At 33.9% G+C, this 23,246-nt stretch overlaps 1 protein-coding gene across 1 annotated transcript in view; it reads left to right on the top strand.

Moving 5' to 3' along the window:
- Nucleotides 1-2,810: 2,810 nt before the first annotated feature.
- The window catches only part of MAP3K2 (mitogen-activated protein kinase kinase kinase 2), a 52,456-nt gene continuing 32,020 nt past the window's right edge, over nt 2,811-23,246 (top strand). Inside the window, exons 1-4 of the mRNA XM_044669963.1 lie at nt 2,811-2,881; nt 15,198-15,316; nt 16,231-16,271; nt 17,160-17,259. Of these exons, the coding sequence (XP_044525898.1) occupies nt 2,878-2,881; nt 15,198-15,316; nt 16,231-16,271; nt 17,160-17,259 (264 nt within the window). The 5' untranslated portion in view covers nt 2,811-2,877. The remainder of the gene's footprint in view (nt 2,882-15,197; nt 15,317-16,230; nt 16,272-17,159; nt 17,260-23,246) is intronic.

Raw genomic sequence — 23,246 nt, 5'->3', positions numbered from 1 at the left:
ATTTTTTGAGAGTTTTGCAGAAGCTGCAGATGACAAGAAAGCCAACAAATAACAAAGAAAAAGTTTAGAAAGTTAGAAATGCATAAAATATATGTGTAATATTGTATGTCAACATATTTTTTCTTTTAATACCATAAATATGCACAATTTCTTTTTTAAAGTTAAAGTAAGAAGTTTATGAAAAGAACACGAAAGCCAGCAGACAACACACAAAAGGCTAAAGATAGCTTTAAAAGTTTATTAACTCATAAATGCATATGAAGTACTATAAACAAAAAAGAAAAAATTCATAAAAGAAAAATATTCAGACTTCTTTTCTGATATTAAGAGAGGGCCAAAAATTTAATATAGATTTTCTGGATCACAGCCACTAACCACACCCCCATCCCTATGTGGAAGGGATGCCTATACTATGGAAACTGAGAGTGTACCATTTCATTGGATGGGTGGATGTATGTCAAATGGTGTACTGGAAAAAGATGATAAAATCAAAATTATGGTAGGAAATAAAGTCTGTCATATGGCATTCTGGCACTGCTTAAACTTTTTTAATCCAGGAAGTTGTACTTTAAGGGGAAAAATAGTGATACCAATAAACATACTAGGTTTGTACTTCATAAGGATTTGCAAACAACTTTTCAGAGTGGTTAATTTTATTTGCATTTAGTTGAATGATGCTTTTTTTTTTTTTGTACATTTGAATTATTTTGCAGACCAGCTTGTGGGAAAGAAATAGAATACCATTTCTTAAGCACCTACTATATAGGAGACACTGTGCTAAACACTTAACAAATATTATCTCTTTTGATACTCAAAGGAACTCTGGGAGATAAACACTATTATTGCCCCCATTTTACAATTAAGAAAATGGAGGTAGACAGAATTGAAATGACTTGATCAAAGTAACACCACTGATAAGTGTCTGGTGCTGGCTGGATTTAAACTCAAATCTCCTTGATTCTAGACACAGCACCTTACCCACTGTTCCACTTAGCTAACTCTAAAGGGTTTAGGCTTTTTTGTTGGCTTGCCACACTTTAATTTCTTGCTTTTTAATGTTTAATAAGATGGAAATTAGAGGTATTACATATAGCTTACTTGAAGAAATAGAGGTTAAGTAACTTGTCAGAGGTCACACAGAATCATGTAATTTGAGATTAGAAAGAGACTTAAGTGGCCACCTAAGCTAGTGTTTCCAAGTTACTGACATATTAATCTTTGGGAAACTGGAATGAAAAATTGGAACTCTTGGAAATTCCTGTAGACATAAGTTATTCTGTATTTTTCAAAATATTTTATTTATGAATTTTAAAATAGATCATCTATATTAATAAAAATAATCTTTTCTGTAATAAAGTTATACTAAAATTTTTGAAGTTTTCTATTAAAAATATGTTTATTGTAACAGTGATTTAAAACATGGCAGTAAGCTAATTTTCTCTTCTTTATTAAAATACTTCAAATATTCTTTCTATTTTATTCATTATGATAGATATCTTAAATTTTTTTACTTTAATAAATTAGGAGTATTAAGGTTAATAGTATTTACAAAGAACCATAGCTAATAGTAAATATTCAAATACTGGAAAATGCTATTGAATATTATTGAGTAGCATTCAAATAATGTAATATTCAGGTCTTCTAACAAGGCTGATAGTATTATGGAGAATCACATTTTGAAATTACCAATTTAAGGACTTATTTTCCTTACGTAACTTATTTTTTCAAATACCATTCACAGTATTTGCGTAAAGTATACTATGTATGAAAATTTACTAATACTTTAGGTGCAAGTATGACTCACTGTTAGCAGCAGCCAGGGTCACAAAGACATGGAAATAATTACAAACAAGACTGACATTAAATTATAAACTACTTCTCTCCTATGTGTACCTGTCTTGGCTCCTAGAAATACTGAACTTGACCTTCAACTCTGGAAATCACAATTTTCTGCTTTTGGTTCTGACTTGATGTCAGTATATTCCTTCACACCAGTAACATGTCTGTGTTAATTACTAACTTTTAGTTTTTGCTGTCCAGAATGGTTGAATACACAATCAACAGTGTATTATTTTTCCCAGTTTTTTCTCATCTTTCCACAGTTGTCATTTTGTCCTTTTAGCCAATCTCATAGGTGTGAGATATCTTCAAATTGTTTTGATTTGCATTTCTCTAATCAATAAAGATTTAGAGCATTTTTTTCATATGACTATATATGGTTTTGATTTCTTCATCTAAAAACTGTTCATATCTTTGGAACATTTATCAATTGGAGAATGGTTTGTATTCTTATACATTTGATAAAGTTCTTTATATGTAACTGTCTTTAAAATTTTACCCCAATTTTCTGGTTTCTTTCTAATCTTGGCTATGTTTTATATGTATAAAATATTTTTATTTAATGTAACCAAAATTATCCATTTTATATCTCACACTTCTCTTATTTATTCATAAATTCCTATCCATAAATTTGATAGGTAATATTTTCTGTTCTTCTAATTTGCTTACGATATCTTTATATCTAGGTATGTATACATTTTTATCTTAATCTTGGTAAATGGTGTAAGATATTGGTCTATACCTAGTTTCTGCCAGATTGCTTTCCAGTTTTTGCAGCAATTTTTTACCAAATAGTGCACTCTTATCCCCAAAACTTAGCTCTTTGCTTTTGTCAAGTAACAAGGTTACTATAAATTTTCTTTACCATTACTTATTTGTTCCATTACAGATCTTAAAATGTTATATAAATGTTGCCTATTGTTATTTCTTTTAATATATAATGATTACTCAAATATTTTTCCTTTTTTAAAGGGATTTAAAGAATGCTGATGGGACACCCATTTTCTTAAAGAACAATTTGTCAAGCTGGTTGCCACTATGGGTAAGTTTATACCAAAATCAGAACATGGTTAACTTTAAAAAGAATAAATTTCTTGGGTAGAAGAGAGGTATTATTAAGTGACTCTGAAAACTTATTGTACCTACTTTTATCAAGTATTAGAATAATATACTAAATTGTATTATGATTACTCAACAAATATTTACTGGGTAATACTAATGTCAGTCACTGTTGGATACCTGCTTTATTAATGTTGAGGGAAGATTTTTTCTTAAAAGTAAAAGAAATGCCCCTTGTAATCTAATATGGAAAGCCCCCCCAAAAAAAACCATAAATAGCATAGCTATAAAGACTACATTCATAAGTCATAAGTACTGTGAGGAAATACTAGAGTCAAGAAGTAATATGAGCTAGATGATATGATATGGTAGACATTGGAAAAATTTTAAAAGAGCTGTACAGCTTAAAATATAGAAATAGTAGTCTCCCAGCCAACAATAGACTATACCTAGTAAGTTTAGAATAAGTGAAAATATATTTTCCTGGAATTTTGTAAATCTGATCCAAAAGGCTTTAAATTAAACTGTAAGGGGGAGAAAGAAAATTTCTTTTCTATAGCCACAAGTCAGATGCTATAAGAAATAGCTACAATATTGGAAAATTAGCATTTGAGGCACCCAGAAATTGACAGAACAAAATTCAAGCAGGAAACTTTAATAGTAAAACACATGGCTTCAAATGACTGTATGTGCACAACATATAGGCACCAAGAAATGATCTAAAGAACCCTCCAAAATCAGACTAATCTTACTTCATAGGTATTACTCAGACTTGAAGGATGATCGACTTATGGTTGGAGTATGCTTCTGAATTAGTAAACTGCACTTAAATGAAACAAGATAGGTAAAAGTGGGGAGAAGCAGAGTAGCATTTTATTTTCTTTTGCATCATTATCTCACTGATATTCAGAATAAATCTCTGAAGTTAATTGTTATTATCTTCATTTTATTGATGAAGAAACAAGACTTAGAGAGGTGGCATGATTTGCCTAGGGTCACACAATCAGTAAATGTCTGAGATAGAATTTGAACCCAGAATTTCCTGTCTCCAAGTCCAACACTGTCCTTTATGCTACATGGCCTTTCATCCCATATTAAGAGGTATTCATGAGCTTCATAAATCTAGGAAACAGAATTGGGGAACAGTAAAGAGCTTTTGGAAGAAAATCAGTATTTTGTAATGGGAATATACCATAGGTGCCACCTGGACAGAAAGAGGAAATGAAGAACATGCAGGGGCATGATAGGAGATGTTAGTTTTTGCATGGATCTCTGCCAAAAGCAGAGCAGATAATTATTGTTTGGTCGTTTCAGTCATGTCCAACTCTTTATGGTCCCATTTGAATTTTTTTTTTTTTGACAAGGATACTATAGTGATTTGCCATTTCCTTCTCCCACTCATTTTTATAGATGAGGAAACTGGGGCAGAGTCAAGTGACTTGACCAGGGTCACACTGCTAGTGATTGTTTGAGGCTGGATTTGAACATGGGTCTTCCTAACTCCAGGCCTAGTGTTCATCCACTGTATCACTTAGCTACCCTAAGCTTTTCTGTCAACAAAAGGAATATCCCTTCTAAAGCTGATTTTCACAAATAGGGGATAACTACTTCCTGGGGTGGATACGACAACTCCCTAAGGGATAAATGTCCATTCCCTCTCAGAGTTTATAATAGAGAAGAATAGATTTTCAAAGAATGGATTTCAAATGTTCCAAAAGAAGTGTAGGTAGGTAAGATATCATAGTTTAAAATTCTCTTGGGAAAATCCATCCAGAAAGGATGGGAAGCTCTTAAGAGTTAAATTCTCAAGAGAAAAATAGAAACAGTTCTTACCATGAGGATATGAGGAGTTGTCTGAAGAGATCATTGGGATGCATAGGAAACTCACCCTCTAATTTAGATTCTAAGATGTATAGAAGAGGAAAACAAGAGGGCAAATAACAGAGGCCTACTAAAACATGGCATTATTCTGTAGGTTTAGTTTAGGTAGTGATAAGAATGAGCTATACTTGACAAGGAAAGCTAGAAACAAAAGTAATAGTTATATGGAGAAAGAAAAAGATTAGAGAAGGCCCAGAACCATAGTCTGGGATGGAGGAACAAATGGTAGCTAACAATGGAAAGTAAAACTACTCAATTCTTATTTTGCTTCTTTTGTCTCTTCTAAGGACCACGGGCTTTAGACTAGAAGGAATAGATGAAAAGTGGCCAAAATAGGGAGTTGGTAGCTAAGATTAAAAAGGGAGGGAGGCAGAGAGAGAGAGACTGAGACAGAGACAGACAGACAGAGAGAGAACTTCCTAGTTCCTGTGATGAGTTCAAACCAAGGGACTCAAATGAACAGAATCTACAAGTATTGAAGTAATTGGTGAATATGATTGAGCTACTGATAGTATTGGAAATATTAGAAAGAAAGGAGAGGATGTATTGCAAGACCTAGAGAAAGGTAAGCAGTGTTTCAGTTGAAAAAATAAAAAGGAGGACAGAACCTGCAAACTGAAGGACAGTTACCTTAACTCATATGTAGCACAAAATTTTGGAAAATATTAAAGAGGTGGCTAATAAACATGTTAGAAAAGGAAGTAATGTTCACAGAGCCCATTTGACTTCATCAAGAAAACATCATACCTGGGGCAGCTGGGTAGCTCAGTGGATTGAGAGCCAGGCCTAGAGACGGGAGGTCCTAGGTTCAAATCCGGCCTGCCTCAGACACTTCCCAGCTGTGTGACCCTGGGCAAGTCACTTGATCCCCATTGCCTACCCTTACCACTCTTCCACCTATAAGTCAATACACAGAAGTTAAGGGTTTAAAAACAAAACAAAAAAAAAAAAGAAAACATCATGCCGGACTAAGCTTATTCCTTTTTTTTTTTATTGAGATTATTAGCTTATTATTATTAATTATTAATCAAAATTAATAATTAGATTATTAGTAGCTCAAAGGGACAATATAAATATAATTTGCCTAGATTTTAGCAAAACATTTGACAATTTTTTGTTTTTTCTTTTATGGGCAAGGTAGAGAAATGTGAGCTAGATTTGTGTACAGTTTGGTAAATTCAGAACTGATTGAGTAGCCAGGTCTAAAAAATAGCTACTAATCGTTGGACATAATTTTGGGAGGAGATCTCCAGCAGTACACTTTAAGGGTCTGTGCTTGGCCCTTACTGTATAACATTATTATTGTTGACTGGAAATGGAAAGTGTGCTTATCAAATTTACAAACATCATAAAACTGGGCAGATAGCTAGGAGCATAGTAGGACACAGAAAGATCTTGATGGACTAGAATATTGGCTAATTCCAACAATGTTATACTTATCCCTAATAAAATTTTAAGTCCTTCTTATACTTGAATTAAAAAAAAATAATATCAGCTACGCAAATAATGAAGGAGAAGGCAGGAAGTAATTAGGCAACACTTCTTCTGAAAAAGATCTGGGGATTTTAGTAGATTATAAACTCTAGATGAGTCAGTAGTGTAAATATGGCCGCTCCAAAAGTTAATACTTTCTTTAGGCTACATTAAAAGATCCAGATCCAATGAAATTTCAGACTATGCTATACTTTGCCCTGGTCAGGCTACATCTGGAATATTGTAATTGGTTTCTGGACACTTCAGCTTAGAAAGGGCTTTGGAGCTCAATCTAGTCCAACTTTCTTAAAACTTTAGAATTGAGCAAACTGAGGCCTAGAGAGACTGAAATGACTTGCCAGAAGTTAGGTTACATGGTTATTGCCAGAGGTTACACAGATTTTCCAGGCATATATTTGATGTACAGTCAAAGTACAATGAATCAGCAGGCCCTTATTACCTCACTAGACTATTATAATAGTTTGCTGGTTCTTATACTACCATATCTCCTCCCACTACAGTCCAGCTTCCCTTCAACCACCAAAGTGATTTTCCTAAAGCATAGATTCCGTTATGTCATTCCCCCCTACTCGGTAAGCTCTAGTGCAGTGATGGCAAACCTTTTAGAGACCAAATGCCCAAACTACAACCCTCATGTCCCATGTGAGCCCCCTGCCTTACCCCAGACAAGGGTGGGAGGAAATGCTCCTATTGGGCTGCTGGACAGAGGAGTGGGCCATTTGAAAAATGTCCTTAGGTACACATGGAGAGGGGGAGGAGAGCAGCCCTCTCCTACACACTCCAGCATGCATGCCATAGGTTCACCAGCACAGCTCTAGTGGTTCCCTATCACCTCTAGAATATTAAATATAAAATTCTAATTATTCAGATCCCTACATAAGCTGCCCCCTGGTCCTCCATCTTCCCAGTCTTTTTACAACCTATATCACTCCCCAATTTCATCCCCAGTGTATTCTTTGATCTAGTGACACTGACCTCCTTGCTATTCCTCAAATAAGATACTTCATCTCCTGACTGGGCATTTCCACTAGCTGTCCCTCATTCATGGAATTCTTTCCCACCTCATCTCTACCTCCTGGCTTTTCTAGCTTCCTTTAAGTCTCAGTTAAAAATCCCTTCTCCAGAAGCCTTTTCCTAATTGCTCTTAATTTTAGTACCTTTCATCTGTTGATTATTTCCTATTTATCTCATATATGGTTTGTTCATACACGATTTTTTGCTTGTTGTCATCCCTATTAGAATGTTAGCTCCTTGAAATCAGGGACTATCTTTTGTCTTCCTTTGAATCCCTGGTCCTTAATGCAGTACCTTGCACATAGTAGTTACTTAATAAATGATTACTGATTGATTTTCATCTCTTAAATTTTATAGTGAATTATTTACTAGCTCCAGGAAGGGGGAGAGAAGGGAAGAAGAGAGACAGTTTGAATCTGAAAACTTATGTGGAAAATTGTTATTACATGCAAATGGAAAAATTAAACATTTTTTAAAATATTATAAGGCAAGCTTGCAATAGGTAGGGAGAGAGCCAATTGTTAAAATTTCCAGTGTGAGCATTTATATCTTAGAAACTGATACAAATTACTAATCTGCTTAATTTATTGTTTTGTTGCCCATGTGGACTTAAGAAAGTGATGGAGAAATTGGTAATAATGCAGATTAAACTTAAAAGTGTGCCCTGAGTACAAATTTTTTGAGCAGCTGGTAAACATTTATTAATATGTTACTGGGTGGAGATCACTATACATTTGTAATGTTGCATGCACTTCCAGATGAGGTTGCTATCGAATTGTTAGTTTTATTTAATCTGCTTTTCTTTGTATGAGATCTCTCAGGAAGTGGGAGTGATCTGTAAATCTTTGTTATATAAGAACAAAACACATCACTAAAATTTTTATGATGCTGTAAGATATTATTACAAGTTGCTCTTATACATGATAAATGCATTCAGTTTCAAAACAAAGTTATCTGTATGATGAAAGAGACAGAAAATGAGAATTAAGTTTATGGTTTGGAACTCAAGTATAAAAAGCACTGAAGTTCTCAGTGAAATTCTTTCTAACTGTGACCATGGTCAAGCCATTGAATCTTTCTGAATTTTTGTTTTCTCATTTGTAAAGTATGGATAATAATTATTGTGAGGAAAGCATTTTTAAATAATATGAACATGAAGAGTGGAAGATTTTGTCAGATGAGGGTGAGTAGGGGAAGAAAAACTTCATAAGGGAAATGCCATTTGAGTGGTGCTTTAAAAGGTGTCAGTCTTTTGAAAGGTTGTCAATATAAGAGCATAATGCATATTTGAGAAATCAAGTGCTTCAGTTTTGGTTGTAGTGTAAAGTGCCTGGAAAGAAAGACTTTGAAATGGGACTAGAACTATGGCATGGCTCTAGATTGGAGAGGAACTTGAATACAGAAAGTAATTTGAACCTAAGATTTTTGAGTTAGTGATTCCATCACATTCATGCCTAAGAGATTTCTGGTGTAAGTGCCTATATTATAACTTGAAGGGGAGAACCTGTCCAAAAATGGAGTGTGCTATATCTTATAGGGTAGTAAATTCCCTGGCACTTGAGGTCTTTTAACATAACCTGAATGGTAATTTTTGGAGATGTAGAGGGGCTTTTAAGTTTCAAGTGAGAGTTGAATAAGATTACCCCAGTTTCTTTCTAAATTATATTCTCTGTTTCATAATCCTTATTTCTAATACAGTCCAACAGGTACCTATTAAATGTCTAAAATATATGTGTGTGTGTGTGTACATATATATGTGACTGAGTCACTAAGGATAAAAAAATTAAACCACTTCCTATTTACAAAGAGCTTACATTATACTGGAGCAATGTAGTAAACAGATAAGAAGATATATGGTAATTTGAGGAGTAAGAGAGCACTAACAAAGAGAAGAATCAGTAATGTTTTCCCAGCAGATTTGGCATGTGAGCAAAGCCTCAAAGGAAGCGATGGGTTCTTGGAGGTAGATGTGAAGAGGAAATAAGAAGAAGGGGAGGGAGGGTGAATATCTACAAACATCCTGGACAAAGGAATAGAAGCTGGAGGTGCAACACTAAGAATAATTTGAAATAAGCCTGAAAAAGTAGGAGTCTGATCATTAACGGTTTCAAGTAACAAGTTTAGGGGTTTATATTATATTCTATAGGCTATAGCTTTATCTCCTTTATCCATATCTCCATGCTATATAGTCCTAGTCCCATTGTACTTAAACATTTTTTTGATAGATATGTTGAGGATGGTTTGCAGAAGGGAGAGTCTGGAAGTTTGGATTCCATTCAGGCTGTTGTTATAGTCCAAGGGAGAAGTGATAAAGACTTTAATTAAATACAGAGAATTGGACAACTGTGAGCTTTTTGTTTATCTCTGAGAGATGAAAATAGAAAATGACTCTGATGTTGTGACCCTAAAAGTCTAGAAGTATATAGTTGGTTTAGAAGGGGAAGGAGGATTAGAGTGGGGAAAATAATGAATTCCTATCTATTTTTCCATAAACAGAAGACATCTAATGCTTCCCTTTACTTAGACTTTACTTTACTTAGACCATCAAAATTCCCCTCTCACCTTGGACCTTTGTCAAAACTTGCAACTCTAGGAATTCTAAACCAAACCTTCAGCTGGGTGTGTTTCTAATAAACTCAAAAAATTAATAATTGATAGACTAATTAAATGAAGTACTTTTGAGGTGGAGCCTCCTTATGTTCTTAGGTTCTATCACCCCCAGACTTGGAACTATACATAAGTAATTATGGACATAAACATAAATAACAATATGAATTGTAACCTTTAAATACCTCACTCTTTCAACAGTTTTTCACATGGAATGCTTTCAACTCATGTCACCATCTTCCTTGTCCTTCTTTAAATGTGCTCCAATTCTGGCTTTAGACTAGCTGTGTTTTTTTTTAATTAATCTAAAAATGTTAAAAATTAATACTTTGTTATTTCAGAATAAGTACAGTTATTTAAAAACTGGCCAGGAATAAACTCTATAATCAGACAAAAAGGCCTCAAATCAGGAATCTGTTTCTTTAAAAAATTAAGTATATAGACATAACTTTTCTTTTCTTGTGGATAGCTTGTTTTTTTTTTAATATAATGTTAAATAACTTTTGCATAATTGGAACAGTGCTAGTTGGTTAACCCATCAAGGAAAAATTATGAATAATAAGAGATATATTTCGACTTGAATCTTTAGCCTTTTTTTACATGATAATACATTGTAGTTAACTAAAACAATTACTAAATAACAGTATAACAAAACTTCATTTCACAGTGGATGTTTTTGTTGATAAAAAATTACCTTTGAATCTGGTGGCCCCACTTGTTTTGATAACATAGTAATGTTTCTTTATAGAACCAAATACAAAGAATGTGATTCTATTAAATTATTAGAGAAGAGAGCTATTTTCATATTTGAAATACACTGTTGAGGTCAGTAACTTTGACCATTAGCAATTTCCTTTGTAGGGGATAGAATGTGTTTAATTAGATTATTCCAGAAAATTTCTGACCAACCAAAAATTTTTTTAAATATGGAACAGAATCTATCTTGAATCTTTTATCTTCCAGTTGTTGATTGTCTTTTGAGTAGCTGTAAACATTTGTTTAGTACTTTCCTGTTTACAATCAACTTTCCTAAAGAATATCAAGATTTCATTGAATTACAGTGCAAGTAATATTTTTTACCACTGGTGCAGAATTTTTCATTTGTCCCTATTAAATTTCATGTTCAGTCTATTATATTTGCCTGCAGAGACGTGTTAAGATTCTAATGTGGTTATCCTATGTTATTAACTATCCCTACCTACTTCCTGTCATCTGCAAATGCATATCATCTGTGCTTGGCTCTGAGTTGTTGATAAAAATGTTTTTAAAAACTGTGGCCAATGACAGTTTGATAACTATCTTTTCTTTGGGTACAGTCACTCAATCAACCATAGATTCACCTAATTGCACTGTTATTCAGTCTGCATTTTTCTACCTTATCTTTACAGAAATGTTCAGCTTTATTATGATTTATCAGGACAGTAATGCTATCATAATAGAAAATGAGGTTAATTTAGTCTTTTTTAATGAATATATTCTTATTTTTAATGATTACTATTCATAGACTTTTTTAAACCCTTTCCTTCTGTCTTAGAATCAGTACTATCAGTTCCAAAGAAAAAGGGTGCTAAGGACTAGGCAACTGGAGTTAAGTGACTTGAGGGCATGTCTAAGGTCAATTTTGAACCCAGAACTTCCCACAAACCATTTTTTTAATGACCTATTCTGGAATTGTGCATGGAACCAGTGACAGGTGCACTAGTAAAAATGCCTTTCTTTGGCTTGCCAGAGATATGTTGTTGGTTATGATTTTTCAAAGATTGCTATCCAGCAACGTACTAGGAAATTTTTTCATTTAGGTGAAATGTAATTTACCTTGACCAGGTGACTGCAATTTGTTGATAACAACATTGTGCTTTATTACCTCTTCACTTATCTTGAGTTTCAGTTTACTTTTAGTGAGGCTTGTATCCTTTCCAGTCTGAAGAGAACTTACTTGATAGAAAAAGAGAGAAACAAACAAAAAATCAACTAGTTCTGCTTCCTCTAGCTTCTCTTAACATTACCCTATCTTCACCAGTTAGCAGGGCTATTGTTACTTCCTTTTTCCTTTCTCTGACATAACTTTAAAAAAATCTTCCTTATTATTTTTCATTCAAAACATAGCTTATTCTAGATGTTAGCTTTGTTCATTGTAATTCTTCTAGAACTGTGCCACTCTTTTGTATTCTCCTTTCACATTTTGTACATATTCTTAAAATATCTGAATTTGCTATATTTCTTTTTTTTTTAAATTTGTAATAAAGGAAGGCTACTAGCTTGAGTAGGTGAATAGGGAGAGTTGCATTCAGAAATGAAATCTATAATACTATGTCAAAACAAAGGACATAAATTTTTAAAAATATATTACCAATAAAAACATCAATTTTAGAAAGTATAAAATCTGAGTTTATCAGAGTTCTTTTGAAACTACTATTTAATCTCTTCTTGCTCATTTAAATAATTTGCAGTTTTTTTAGTTCATTTTGAGGAGCCTCCCATTCTTGTTCAGCTACATTTCATTTTAGAGGCCCTGGTTATGGGATCACAGCACTGAATTCTGTTTCTTAAAAATCTAGGAGGGGCAGCAAGGTAGCACAGTGGATAGGAGCCCATCCTAGAGTCAGGAGGACCTAGGTTCAAATCTGACCTGAGACATTTCCCAGTTGTGTGATCCTGAACTAGTCACTTACTCCCAGTTGCCTAGCTCTTGCCATTCTTCTGTCTTTGAATTGATACTAAGACAGAAGGTAAAGATTTTGAAAAAATAAATGTATGGCAAACCTGTGACCATTCCTGATATCATCTCTTTAGACTTTTAGTTTTTTAGTTTTGCTCAAGATTTCCATGGCTAATACATCTCTAACCAGGCGCCACTTGTTTGTTAGAAGGTCTAGAGTAGCAATTCTTGTTGTTTAATCTCTCAAAAATTAAGAGGATGCATGTGGCCGTCAGGAACATTGAAAAGTTATCAAAGGCTCTGTAAGTATAAAAAGATTTCTAGTAGCTGCCTCTTGGTTGATAGGACCATAGATTTAAAACTAGAAGAAATCTCAAAGGTCATTTATATCTTGTCCAACACCTTCATTTTACAAATGAAGAGACAGAAGCCCACAGAGGACCAGTAACTTTCCCAAGTTCACAAAAATAGCAGCAGAGCTAGGATTTGAATCCAGATTCTCTGACTACAAACCTAGGATTTAGCATCCTTCTTTGATGCCAGCAGATAGCGTACTGTGTAATATTGCCACAGGGGACTGCCACAATGCTTTTTACAAAAAAGTTCCAACTCTAGCCTTTAAGCCAATCCCAGTATCTTCATATCTCTATAGTTTTTATTTAATACTTATGAGCTACTTGGAGAACAGGAGAACATATGTGGAAGGAACAATAATGTATGTCATCCACTTTACTATTTTTCTACGAATAAACTAGTATAATAGATTAAGTAATAAACCTAAAAAAGAACTGATTTTGAATTCTGTTATAGGCACTTAAAAGTTATGTGCAACGTTTTTGTGAAGTTATGTGGCAAATTGTTTAATGTCAAACTCAGTTTCAATATCTATAAAATAGGAATAACCATATCTATAGCATTTATTTCACCGGATTGTAGTGAAAGTCAGATGAGATAACACAGCTTTGTAAACTTTTGAAAGGCCTATAAAAACTGAGCTGGCACTGTTGATCTACATGCATCCTTTTGGTCTACAGAAATCAGCCATAAAAATCTAGCTTCAGTGACAGGATCACATTAAATAAAATTGCATCTAGTAGAATCCCAGATATGCATGATTATACCTATTACTGCTTCTTTACATGTGGTTAGGCCTTCATGTTGAAGGGCTCAGAATATTTTATGTAAACTACAGATCCAAATATTATCCCAGAAGTCTTTGCACTGCAGTGGGGAAAGAGAGGAAGTAGAAGGGAAGAGAAATCAAGATACAGGGTGCCTGGGGGCAGCTGGGTAGCTCAGTGGATTGAGAGTCAGGCCTAGAGATGAGAGGTCCTAGGTTCAAATCTGGCCTCAGACACTTCCAGCTGTGTGTCCCTGGGCAAGTCATTTGACCCCCCCATTGTCCACTCTTACTAATCTTCCACCTAGGAGCCAATACACAGAAGTTAAGGGTTTTAAAAAAAAAAAAAAGATACAGGGTGCCTCCTCTGGTGGTTCTTCATGAGAATTTTGCATGGAGACCCAAAATTATTGGGAAAATGTTATAGTACCATTATCCATTAACTTAAACATATAAGCAGTGCATTTCAGAATATCCCAGAATTCTAGAATTATTTCAACTAAGCCATACTGTTGTAGTGTATATTAGTTAAGAATTTTCTGTTTCCTACTGCATCTGACTGGGAAGCGGGCAGCATATTCACAATATATTGCTGCTTTTATCTTTACCCAGATATAAATCATGTTGCACTTTTTTCCTTTCAGACTCATGAATTTCTATGCATGTATATATCTTCTTTTTTTTTTTAAACCCTTACCTTCCATCTTGGAGTCAATACTGTGTATTGGCTCCAAGGCAGAAGAGTGGTAAGGGTAGACAATGGGGGTCAAGTGACTTGCCCAGGGTCACACAGCTGGGAAGTGTCTGAGGCCGGATTTGAACCTAGGACCTCCCGTCTCTAGGCCTGGTTCTCAATCCACTGAGCTACCCAGCTGCCCCCTATATATATCTTCTTGATAAGAACTGACTTAGCCAGTGCCTGACACATAGTAGGCATTTAATAAATGCTCGTTGATTGAATTTTTTTGATAGACAGTACTACTTGTTTGACCATATTACATTTATTCTTTTGAACATAATATGCCTTCTTATTGCTTGTATTTCATTCTGAGTCTTGTCTTGGTCTTGATGATATCTATTAGAATGTATTTACTCTAGCTTGTCTTTACTATCAAGCTCATTTTGTTTATTGTAATGGTCTGTACTTTGGTTTGCAGATATATCTGAGGCTATGTGTTATTTCTAATCTCTTCCTAATTATTTTCTCTTTTGATTTATTAAATACATTAGCTGCTGTTATTCTTCCCTGGTCTTATCCTGAGACCCTCCATAAAACTTTGTTTTAATTTTGTCTTACCTATACTAAGTTTCATACACGAACCCTAAGAATGAGGCAATAGCAAAATTTATGTGATTACATATTGAGTTTACTGTTAATAATTATAATTTCATTAGGCTATAATTCATTAGTAGGCTATTCATTCACATGTTCTTCATGTATTTTTCTGATCCTTATTCTTTTTTTTGTTCAGTCTTTATATATGTTGAAATAATATTTTCTGTGTGTGATATTTTAAAAAACAGATGATCAGCAAGCCTTGAATTCAATAATGCAAGATCTGGTTGTGCTCCATAAAGCCAGTCGACCAGCATTATCCTTACAGGAAACAAGGAAACCAAAATCTTCATCACCTAAAAAACAGGTATTTGTTTTCATAACACTACAACACAAATAAGGTTGCTATATAAATCACTTAATTGCTCTCTGAATAGTTTGTGTTTTGTTTGTTTGGGGTTTTTTTTTTTGAGAGAGGTATTTTGTTTATTATTTTGGTTAGTGTGTGTATGGTTTTGGTTTTTGTTTGTCTATTTGTTTTTTGGAGATTGAGTCTCCTATATTGCCCAGGCCAAAAATATAGCAGGCACCCACAGGGCTGATCCCAGTACTGATCTTTTCATCTGCTCCATTTTTCTTACTTGGGCTGGTTTGCCCTTCCTTAGGCAGCATGGTGGCCCTCCACTTACTGTTTTGATACCAGACTGTATGGATACTTGATTAGCTTTAGCTTTAGCTTTACTACCCAAATTGTACACCACTATACATAGTTCTTTCATTGGTTTTAAAGGACATATTTAAAATGTGTCCAAATACTTAACTCTAGTTCATGTAAATTAGACCTAAGTATCCACTGTTTTTAGTCAAAATATGTTAGGAGTTTTTCCCATAATACTTCCTAAATAAAGAGTAGGGTAGAAAATTGGTGTTTTATTTTTCATCCAACATCTTGAGTTTTATTTAATATGAAAATTTCTATTAAACCTAAAATTTACTCTGTGGGCAATATTTTTTCTATTTTAATCATAAAAAACGACTGCTTCAGCAAATTTATTTCTGAGAAGCCTTATGAATTTGAGTGATTTAATTGTACAGTATATAATACAAAAAGAAAAAAGATAATATAAAACATTTTAGTGTTCTAAAACTAATGGTGTATTATTTTATGGACATTCATTTTTATTGAAGGAAAAATTAGAATTCTAATCAGAAATCACAACTGATTTCTATTCATTTCTTAGTGGTTTTCATTTATGTCTATAATTTGTCTTTTCATTCTAGAATGATGTTCGAGTCAAATTTGAACATCGAGGTGAAAAAAGGTAAAGTAGAAAAGGATAAACCATTTTAATGTAGTTCTTTTTTTAATTAATGGTTTAAACATTTATCATTTAAGTACCTCATCTAAGCATTAATGGTACAATTCAGATTTTAATTTAGTCTTATGACATAAACTGAAAGTGGAATAAAGTATAGAATAGACATTTAAAACCCAGTCTCTTAAAATTTAAGTTCCAAACGATATGTCTGTATAAAGGTGAATGTTCATTTATTAATTATCCTCTAAATTAATTAATATATTGTCTATTTTAGAATAGTCAGAAAATATTAGGTAAACTTCACTGAATGAGATGAAAAGCTAAAACCAGCTGTTTTTTGTATGTCTGTTTCCTCTTTTGTTGTCCTAAGTAATAATAAAACACACTTGGTATTCTATCCTTATATGAACCTTTCCAGTGTAGTATTTGAAGACCATTAGTCATTCAATAACTTGAGATAGTTAAAGACAAGGAAGTGCCTATCCAAACAACTAATAAACTGAGAATTGTTTTCCATCAGATCAGAACAAAATTCAAAATCTCCTTAGTTATACAGATTCCTTAAATTGCATTATTAAAACAATTTAAATGAAATTAACTTTTTTTAAAGAAAAAGAGGCAGGGTACATTTTACTAGTTTTTTCCTTTGGGTTATAAATCTGACATTTCAAAGGTAAAGAAAGTATTAAAGTTAAAGTTAAGTGATTTCCCTATGGCCGTGCAACTAACATATATCTAAGGAAGAACTTGACCTCAGGTCTTCCTGATTTCAAGACCAGCTCTATGCAATACTTCCTTTCTTCTAACTACACAGCTATTACTGCAAGACTAGATATCTAGATATTGGTCTTATGAAACCAATAAAAACCTTATCAATTTGTATCTTTACAGAATCCTACAATTTCCTAGACCACTTAGATTAGAAGAGCTGAGTTCTAAAGCCAAAATTGCTTTTGGACAGTCCATGGATCTACATTATACCAATAATGAGGTAACATAATAAATTTCTATTTTCTATATTAAATAACATGATAGGCAGCTTATAAATGCTGAATAAATAATTGAATAATTTTATACTCTATTAATCTGGATGACAGAGTGTTTAAGGCAAGACTGCTTTTTTTGTTTAGTTTTCAAAGAAGATATTATATGCTAGAAGAATAAGTAAATTTTGTACATTTTCTCTGCTTAATATTTTATTTACTTTATGTTTTTGATTTGTCAAAAGATTGGCAAAGCCTGCAGTGAAAATTATGTAATAACAAACATTACAGGAAGATAATGCATTTTATATATTTATTTTCTGTATATATTTCCTTCCTTTCTCATGTTACATAAACCTCCATAAGCTTCCATGTGTAGTTTTCATTCAGCTTCAGTAATAATAATATAGTAGTCCGTAGAATTTATTTAGATAGATGTATTTGTCTATATATTTCACAACTGGAACTTTCAGATACTACTCTTAGCATTGATCAGAATGTTATTTTATTATTGTGTCCAGTTTCCCCAATTTGAGCTTTAGATAATCAGAAGAAATCAGTCAATAAATATTTTTAAGTACCTAATACTTGCTAAGCATTGTGATAAGCACTGGGGATGCAAAGGACAGCAAAAGACAATCCCAATTCTTAAGGCTCTCCCACGCGAATAGAGAAGAAAACATGCTAACAACTCTGTACATAAAATATGTATGCAGGATAAATGAGAAATGATCAACAGAGAGAAGTGGAGAAAGCCAAGAAACAGAGATGAATATGGGATTTTAAGTGGAGAAAGCCAAGAAACAGAGATGAGAAGGGAGAGAATTTCAGGCATAGGAGATAACTAGTGAAAATTCTCGAAGTAGGGAAATGGAATTTCTTATGTAAGGAAGAGAAAGGAGACCAGTGTCAGAATTGCAGAATACACAGGTGAACTATAAAAAGTGGGATGGGATAGATTATAAAGGACTTAGAATACCAAGTAGAAGATTTTATAGTAGAAGATATCATGTCTTAGACATGATAAGTTGCCAATGGAGTTCTTGAGCAGGAGGATAGCATAATCATACTTGCACTTCAGAGTGGGGAAGAGATTTGTGGCAAGGAGAAACCAACCATTAAGTTATTGCAGTACTCCAGTTGTGAGATAATGAAGGTGATAGCAGTTTCAGAGGAGAGAAGAGGCATGTGTAAGATGTTACTAAGGTAAAAATCTACTAGGTTTGATAACAAATTGGATATGGGGAATGAGAGAAAGTGAGGAGTTGAGGATCACACCAAAGTTGTAAGCCTGGGTGAGTGGGAAGGATTTTGGTGCCCTCAATAGTAATAGGGAATTAGACAGAGGGAATGGTTTAGGAAAGGGAGAATGGATTGTGTGAGTTTGGGTGATAGGAGGAAGGTAGGATAGGGAAAGGAAGGGAAAGCCAGAGGAAGGGAAAGAAGGTAGCCCAGCCAATAGCCCCCAGCCCCAGTGGGGAAATTGACCCAAGTTCTTCGGAGCTCAATAAAAATCAGATAGCACTTATTGTTAGAGTAGCTAGGTTTTATTTAGTTAGGAAAGGGAAAAGTTAGGTTGGGGAAATGGGTCTCCTCTGGTTGGCACTCCTCCGGGGTTGGGAGAGCAACAAGAGTTGAGGGCACACCAGGGTAGAGAACCTCCAGGATTGAGAGACCCAAGCGGGCTTGAGAGAGTGAAAAGGCACCAAAACTCTCTCTTTTATACTTTCTCCGACACCTCCCACAAAGGAAGTGGGAGGTGTCGGGGGAAGTTGTAGCAGGGAGTCCTGGGAGACTTAATCTCCCAGGGTTTAGAGTAATTTTAAATGACACGGTTGGTTTTGACATGTTGAGTTTAAGATGGCTATTAAGATATCCAGTAGGTAGTTAGAGTCTCAAGGTTAGGGCTACCAAGTAGCTTTGAGCATAGAGATGATAATTGAATCCATGAAAGCTAATGAGATTTCCAAATGAAATAGTATGGAATGAGAATTAAGAGGACCTCGGACAGAGCCTTGTACTAGCACATGGACACTTAATCAAGAACAGATTTCTTCTTCTCCTATGTGATATTCTAGATTCTTATCATTGTCTTTCTCCAAATTTTCCATAGAATATCTTTTCCAGAGTAGTAGAGAATTACTCTCATTCTTTTAATACTACTAATACTGCACTAAAGTTGTATACTTGATGTCTCTCATTCTTGCTACATAACTAGGTAACCTCTTTTTTAGACTCAACTTTTGCACCACTTCTGATTACATAAGTCACTGTTGGTAACATTCTGCAGCCTGATTACACCAAACCATGCTTCTTTTCCCTTGTACTGCCATCATTGCTCTGATTCTTCTTAAATCATTATTATTGGGATAATATTGTTATGAAAGATGAGCTTTGTGATGAGGTATAATCAGGGACCCTTTAAACAGTGGTGCATCTTCCCAAATGTAGTTCAGTGCAACTCCATTTCTTCTAGTTCTAGGCTTGGTTAATCATCTCCACTTTGTGTGTTTTCATGTATATGTGTGTATACACACACACTTTCCCATCCAATTTCATGCCCTAGTCAATTTGTCTTTTTCTCCAATTGCTTTTTCCTTTGGTTTACTAAAGCAAGCCCAATATCTTTTGAGTTGTCATGGATCTATTTGAAGAAATTTTGAAGTATTTTGGGGTTCAGTACAGTGATAATGCCATTCAAATAAATGACCATCTGAAGAACCTCACTATCTATAGAGAAATCCTATTTGGACTTTGCATGAGACATTTCTCCATGATGCTGATGAAAATCTTAATCAAGCCTGCACTTTATTTATATGACTTTTTTGATGTTGATACACAGAAGACAACTGATCAAATTTATTTCTATTATCATATCTACCATAGAATCTTTTATGATCTTAATATGTGCATGGAAAATACTCTGATGGTATATTTTTAAGATTAAGTTATGCTTAATCCTGCCTCTGACACATGCTGATGGTATGAGGCAAGTCACTTGATGCTAGAGGGAAAAAAAAAAGAAAGGCTCCTGACAGAGCAGTTACCTATCTGCTTTGAGGGTAAGCATTAGGAATTTCCCTCACTGGGAACTCCCTAAAAATATTTAATATCTTTTTGTGGCCTTGAAGAAAGAGGCCCTATTGGACAAGCAATTAATACCCCTGACTTAGAAACCAACTACTTCATTGAGTAAAAGGATGTATTTGAAAAAAACAATGGATAATCAAAATACATTCCCACATTATTCATACATAATTATTTTCATGTCACCCCTCTTCCTTAAGAGTAAGGACTTTCTTTTGACTTCTTTCTATCCCTGACACTTAGCACAGTGCCTGGTACATAATAGATACATAATAAATGCCTTTTGATTAACTAGGGGGAAAAAGATTGAGTTGTGCTCTACCATCACTCAAATTAATTTATTTGGTGATTGATAAATAATCAATACTATAGGACCTGGTATTTTTCACAGCTCTCAAGTCTGCTATATGGCTTTTTCCCCCATTCTTTTGAGATATATTAAAACTTAATCTTTCCTTAAATTATTGTATAGCATTTTTTCTTCTATTTTATTAGATTCAGGCACTCTGTGATTACATATTCAAAAATGACCTGAGAATCTAAAATGTTTATATTTCACCATAAATAAAGCCTTCTAGGAAACATATTTAACTACATTTAGCAGAAAGCAATATTATTGACAATATTACTAACCAGGGACGTTATGATGTACATATGCAATTCAAATATACTTTGTGTATATCTTAAGTATTAGAGATATAATATACAGACTTCTATATCTGATATAAAAAATATGAGTCAAGATCATTTCCTTCTGTCACCTTCAGATGACTCCTATTCCTATAGGATAAATGGATAATTGTATAAGACACTTTCCACAGTGTCCTTACATTGATGTGACACTTTAAAGTTTATAGAGCACTTCCCTTATGCCTCAGTTTGGGAAATGCAAAGTATTATCAACCCCATTTTATAAAAAATAAACATGAGACTGAGGGGTAAAGTAACCTGCCCAAGGCCCCATAGCTCAGAAGTAGGTAGTGGCAAAGCTAGAATTCAAACCAGTGTCATCTAATGAAATCCAATGTAACTTGGACCACCTAATGCCTAATTTCCCCCAACTACTAATGTCTTCACTAAATCCCTATTTTGTGTTTACTCTATACATATTTTTTTTTCTCATAATAGATTATAAGGAGGGAAAAGGATTGATCCATTGGTTTTCTCTGTATCCCTATTACATAAAATGCCTTGCCATTATAGACATCTGATAAGTGCTCATTAATTGTTACAAAAATAGGTAATTGATCCAGAGGGAAATTGGGTAAATGTATGTATAATTCTGGAAAAATCATCATTCCTACTAGAAAAATAAGATAACCACATGCCCTAATGTCATAGGTTAGTTGTATTCTAATGAGTGGAGTGTTTATGGATGTGATGCTTTCATTAATAAAACTTTGCTCCTACTAGGAGATGCCAAAGCTAAAATATAATATACTTCCATTTATCCTAAATTCAAATAGCCATTAATCTCAAATTGCCATTTTATTGGTATTGTGAAATAGTGTAAAGGTAAAAAAAAGGTTTTATGGGTTCGATATATTAAAGATGATTGCCAGAGGATTGAACTATTATCAATCCTCAATTAAGAATGATCTCAAATCAAAATTGACTTTTATGGAAATGTATTTACATGAGAAGAGAGAGAGGAAGTACGGAAATAAGAATCTATCCCACTGATTAGTCCAGGTAGATCTTAACCCTCAGCCGAGGGTTAAAGGGCCTGAGGCCCAAAGGTGAATGGAGCAAACTTCATTCACAGAGTCTATAAAAGGAAGTTTCTTAATAGAAGTTCAGGAAGAGTCAGTCTTTAAACTCACCATGTGGAACAGTCTCAGTCATGAACCAGCAAAGCTCCCTCAGGTCCCCTTCACCAAACCAGAAGCAGCCTCACTCATTCAACTCCCTCTTTTAAAGGGGTCACATATGCGTCACTTCCAGTGCCTTCCCCTAGCCTGCATGTCCAATCACAAGAGTCGCTTTCTCATAGAAAGCATAGGGAGTAGTCAGTTGATTCTGATTCGTTATTCACTCTAGCACACGTGGGTTAGGACCTCCCAGAATTGAAGGTGCTCCCACCTTTGGTGATTAAATCTAAAGATGGACAGTGTAGACTTAATCTAATTATCATAATAGTATAGACTAATTGATATTCATAATGATAACCATAAGGCAAGGCAACATACAGAGAGGTATCTTCTAAATCAATAAATTATTAATCATGACATTATTTATTAAATTAAATTGTTATACTGTTAAATTTATTTCATTATATTATTTTAAAATTAGAAATTCATGCAAACATTGAGAAAATTCCAACATTAAAAAAAAAATTTTAATGCCCTTGTAAGTAGCCTTACTGAAAGTTTTTCATGGGCAATAGGCTAGAAAAACCTCTTTATTGTGTATTGCTCTCATTTTTATCTATGTAAAAACAGGAAAAGATTCTGTATTTTAAAACTAACCTCCATTTGCTGTATACATACCCTTAGCTTCCTATCCCAAAAGAACTTGTATTTTTGATCAGGTTGTAAACCACTATAACAGAGAAAAGCCTGTTTTCATGAATGAAACTGAAATTTTCTCCACAGGCAAGAAAGATAAGCATTCTATGATTTATTTAGAATAATTTTCACAGGCTAGATATGATTTTCTATTTTTAGTCTGAGGTGTGGGAGACCTTAGAATACAAGAGGTATTAAAAAAAAAAAAAAACTCTGCAACTCTACCACATTAGAATTATGGGCATTTATCCAAACCACTACTCTAGGAACTTCTCCAGAATTGTCAGATAGTTGAGTCAGCAAACTAAAGTAGAGTCATTTAAATTAGTATTTCATTTCTATACTTTAGTGTTTTTGTTTTTTCCTAAGAGCAACAGTATCTTAGAGAAATAAATAAACAT

This window comes from Gracilinanus agilis, chromosome 3 (genome assembly GCF_016433145.1).
Source record: "Gracilinanus agilis isolate LMUSP501 chromosome 3, AgileGrace, whole genome shotgun sequence".
Lineage (NCBI taxonomy): Eukaryota > Metazoa > Chordata > Mammalia > Didelphimorphia > Didelphidae > Gracilinanus > Gracilinanus agilis.
This window is presented reverse-complemented; position numbering and strand designations above follow the sequence as displayed.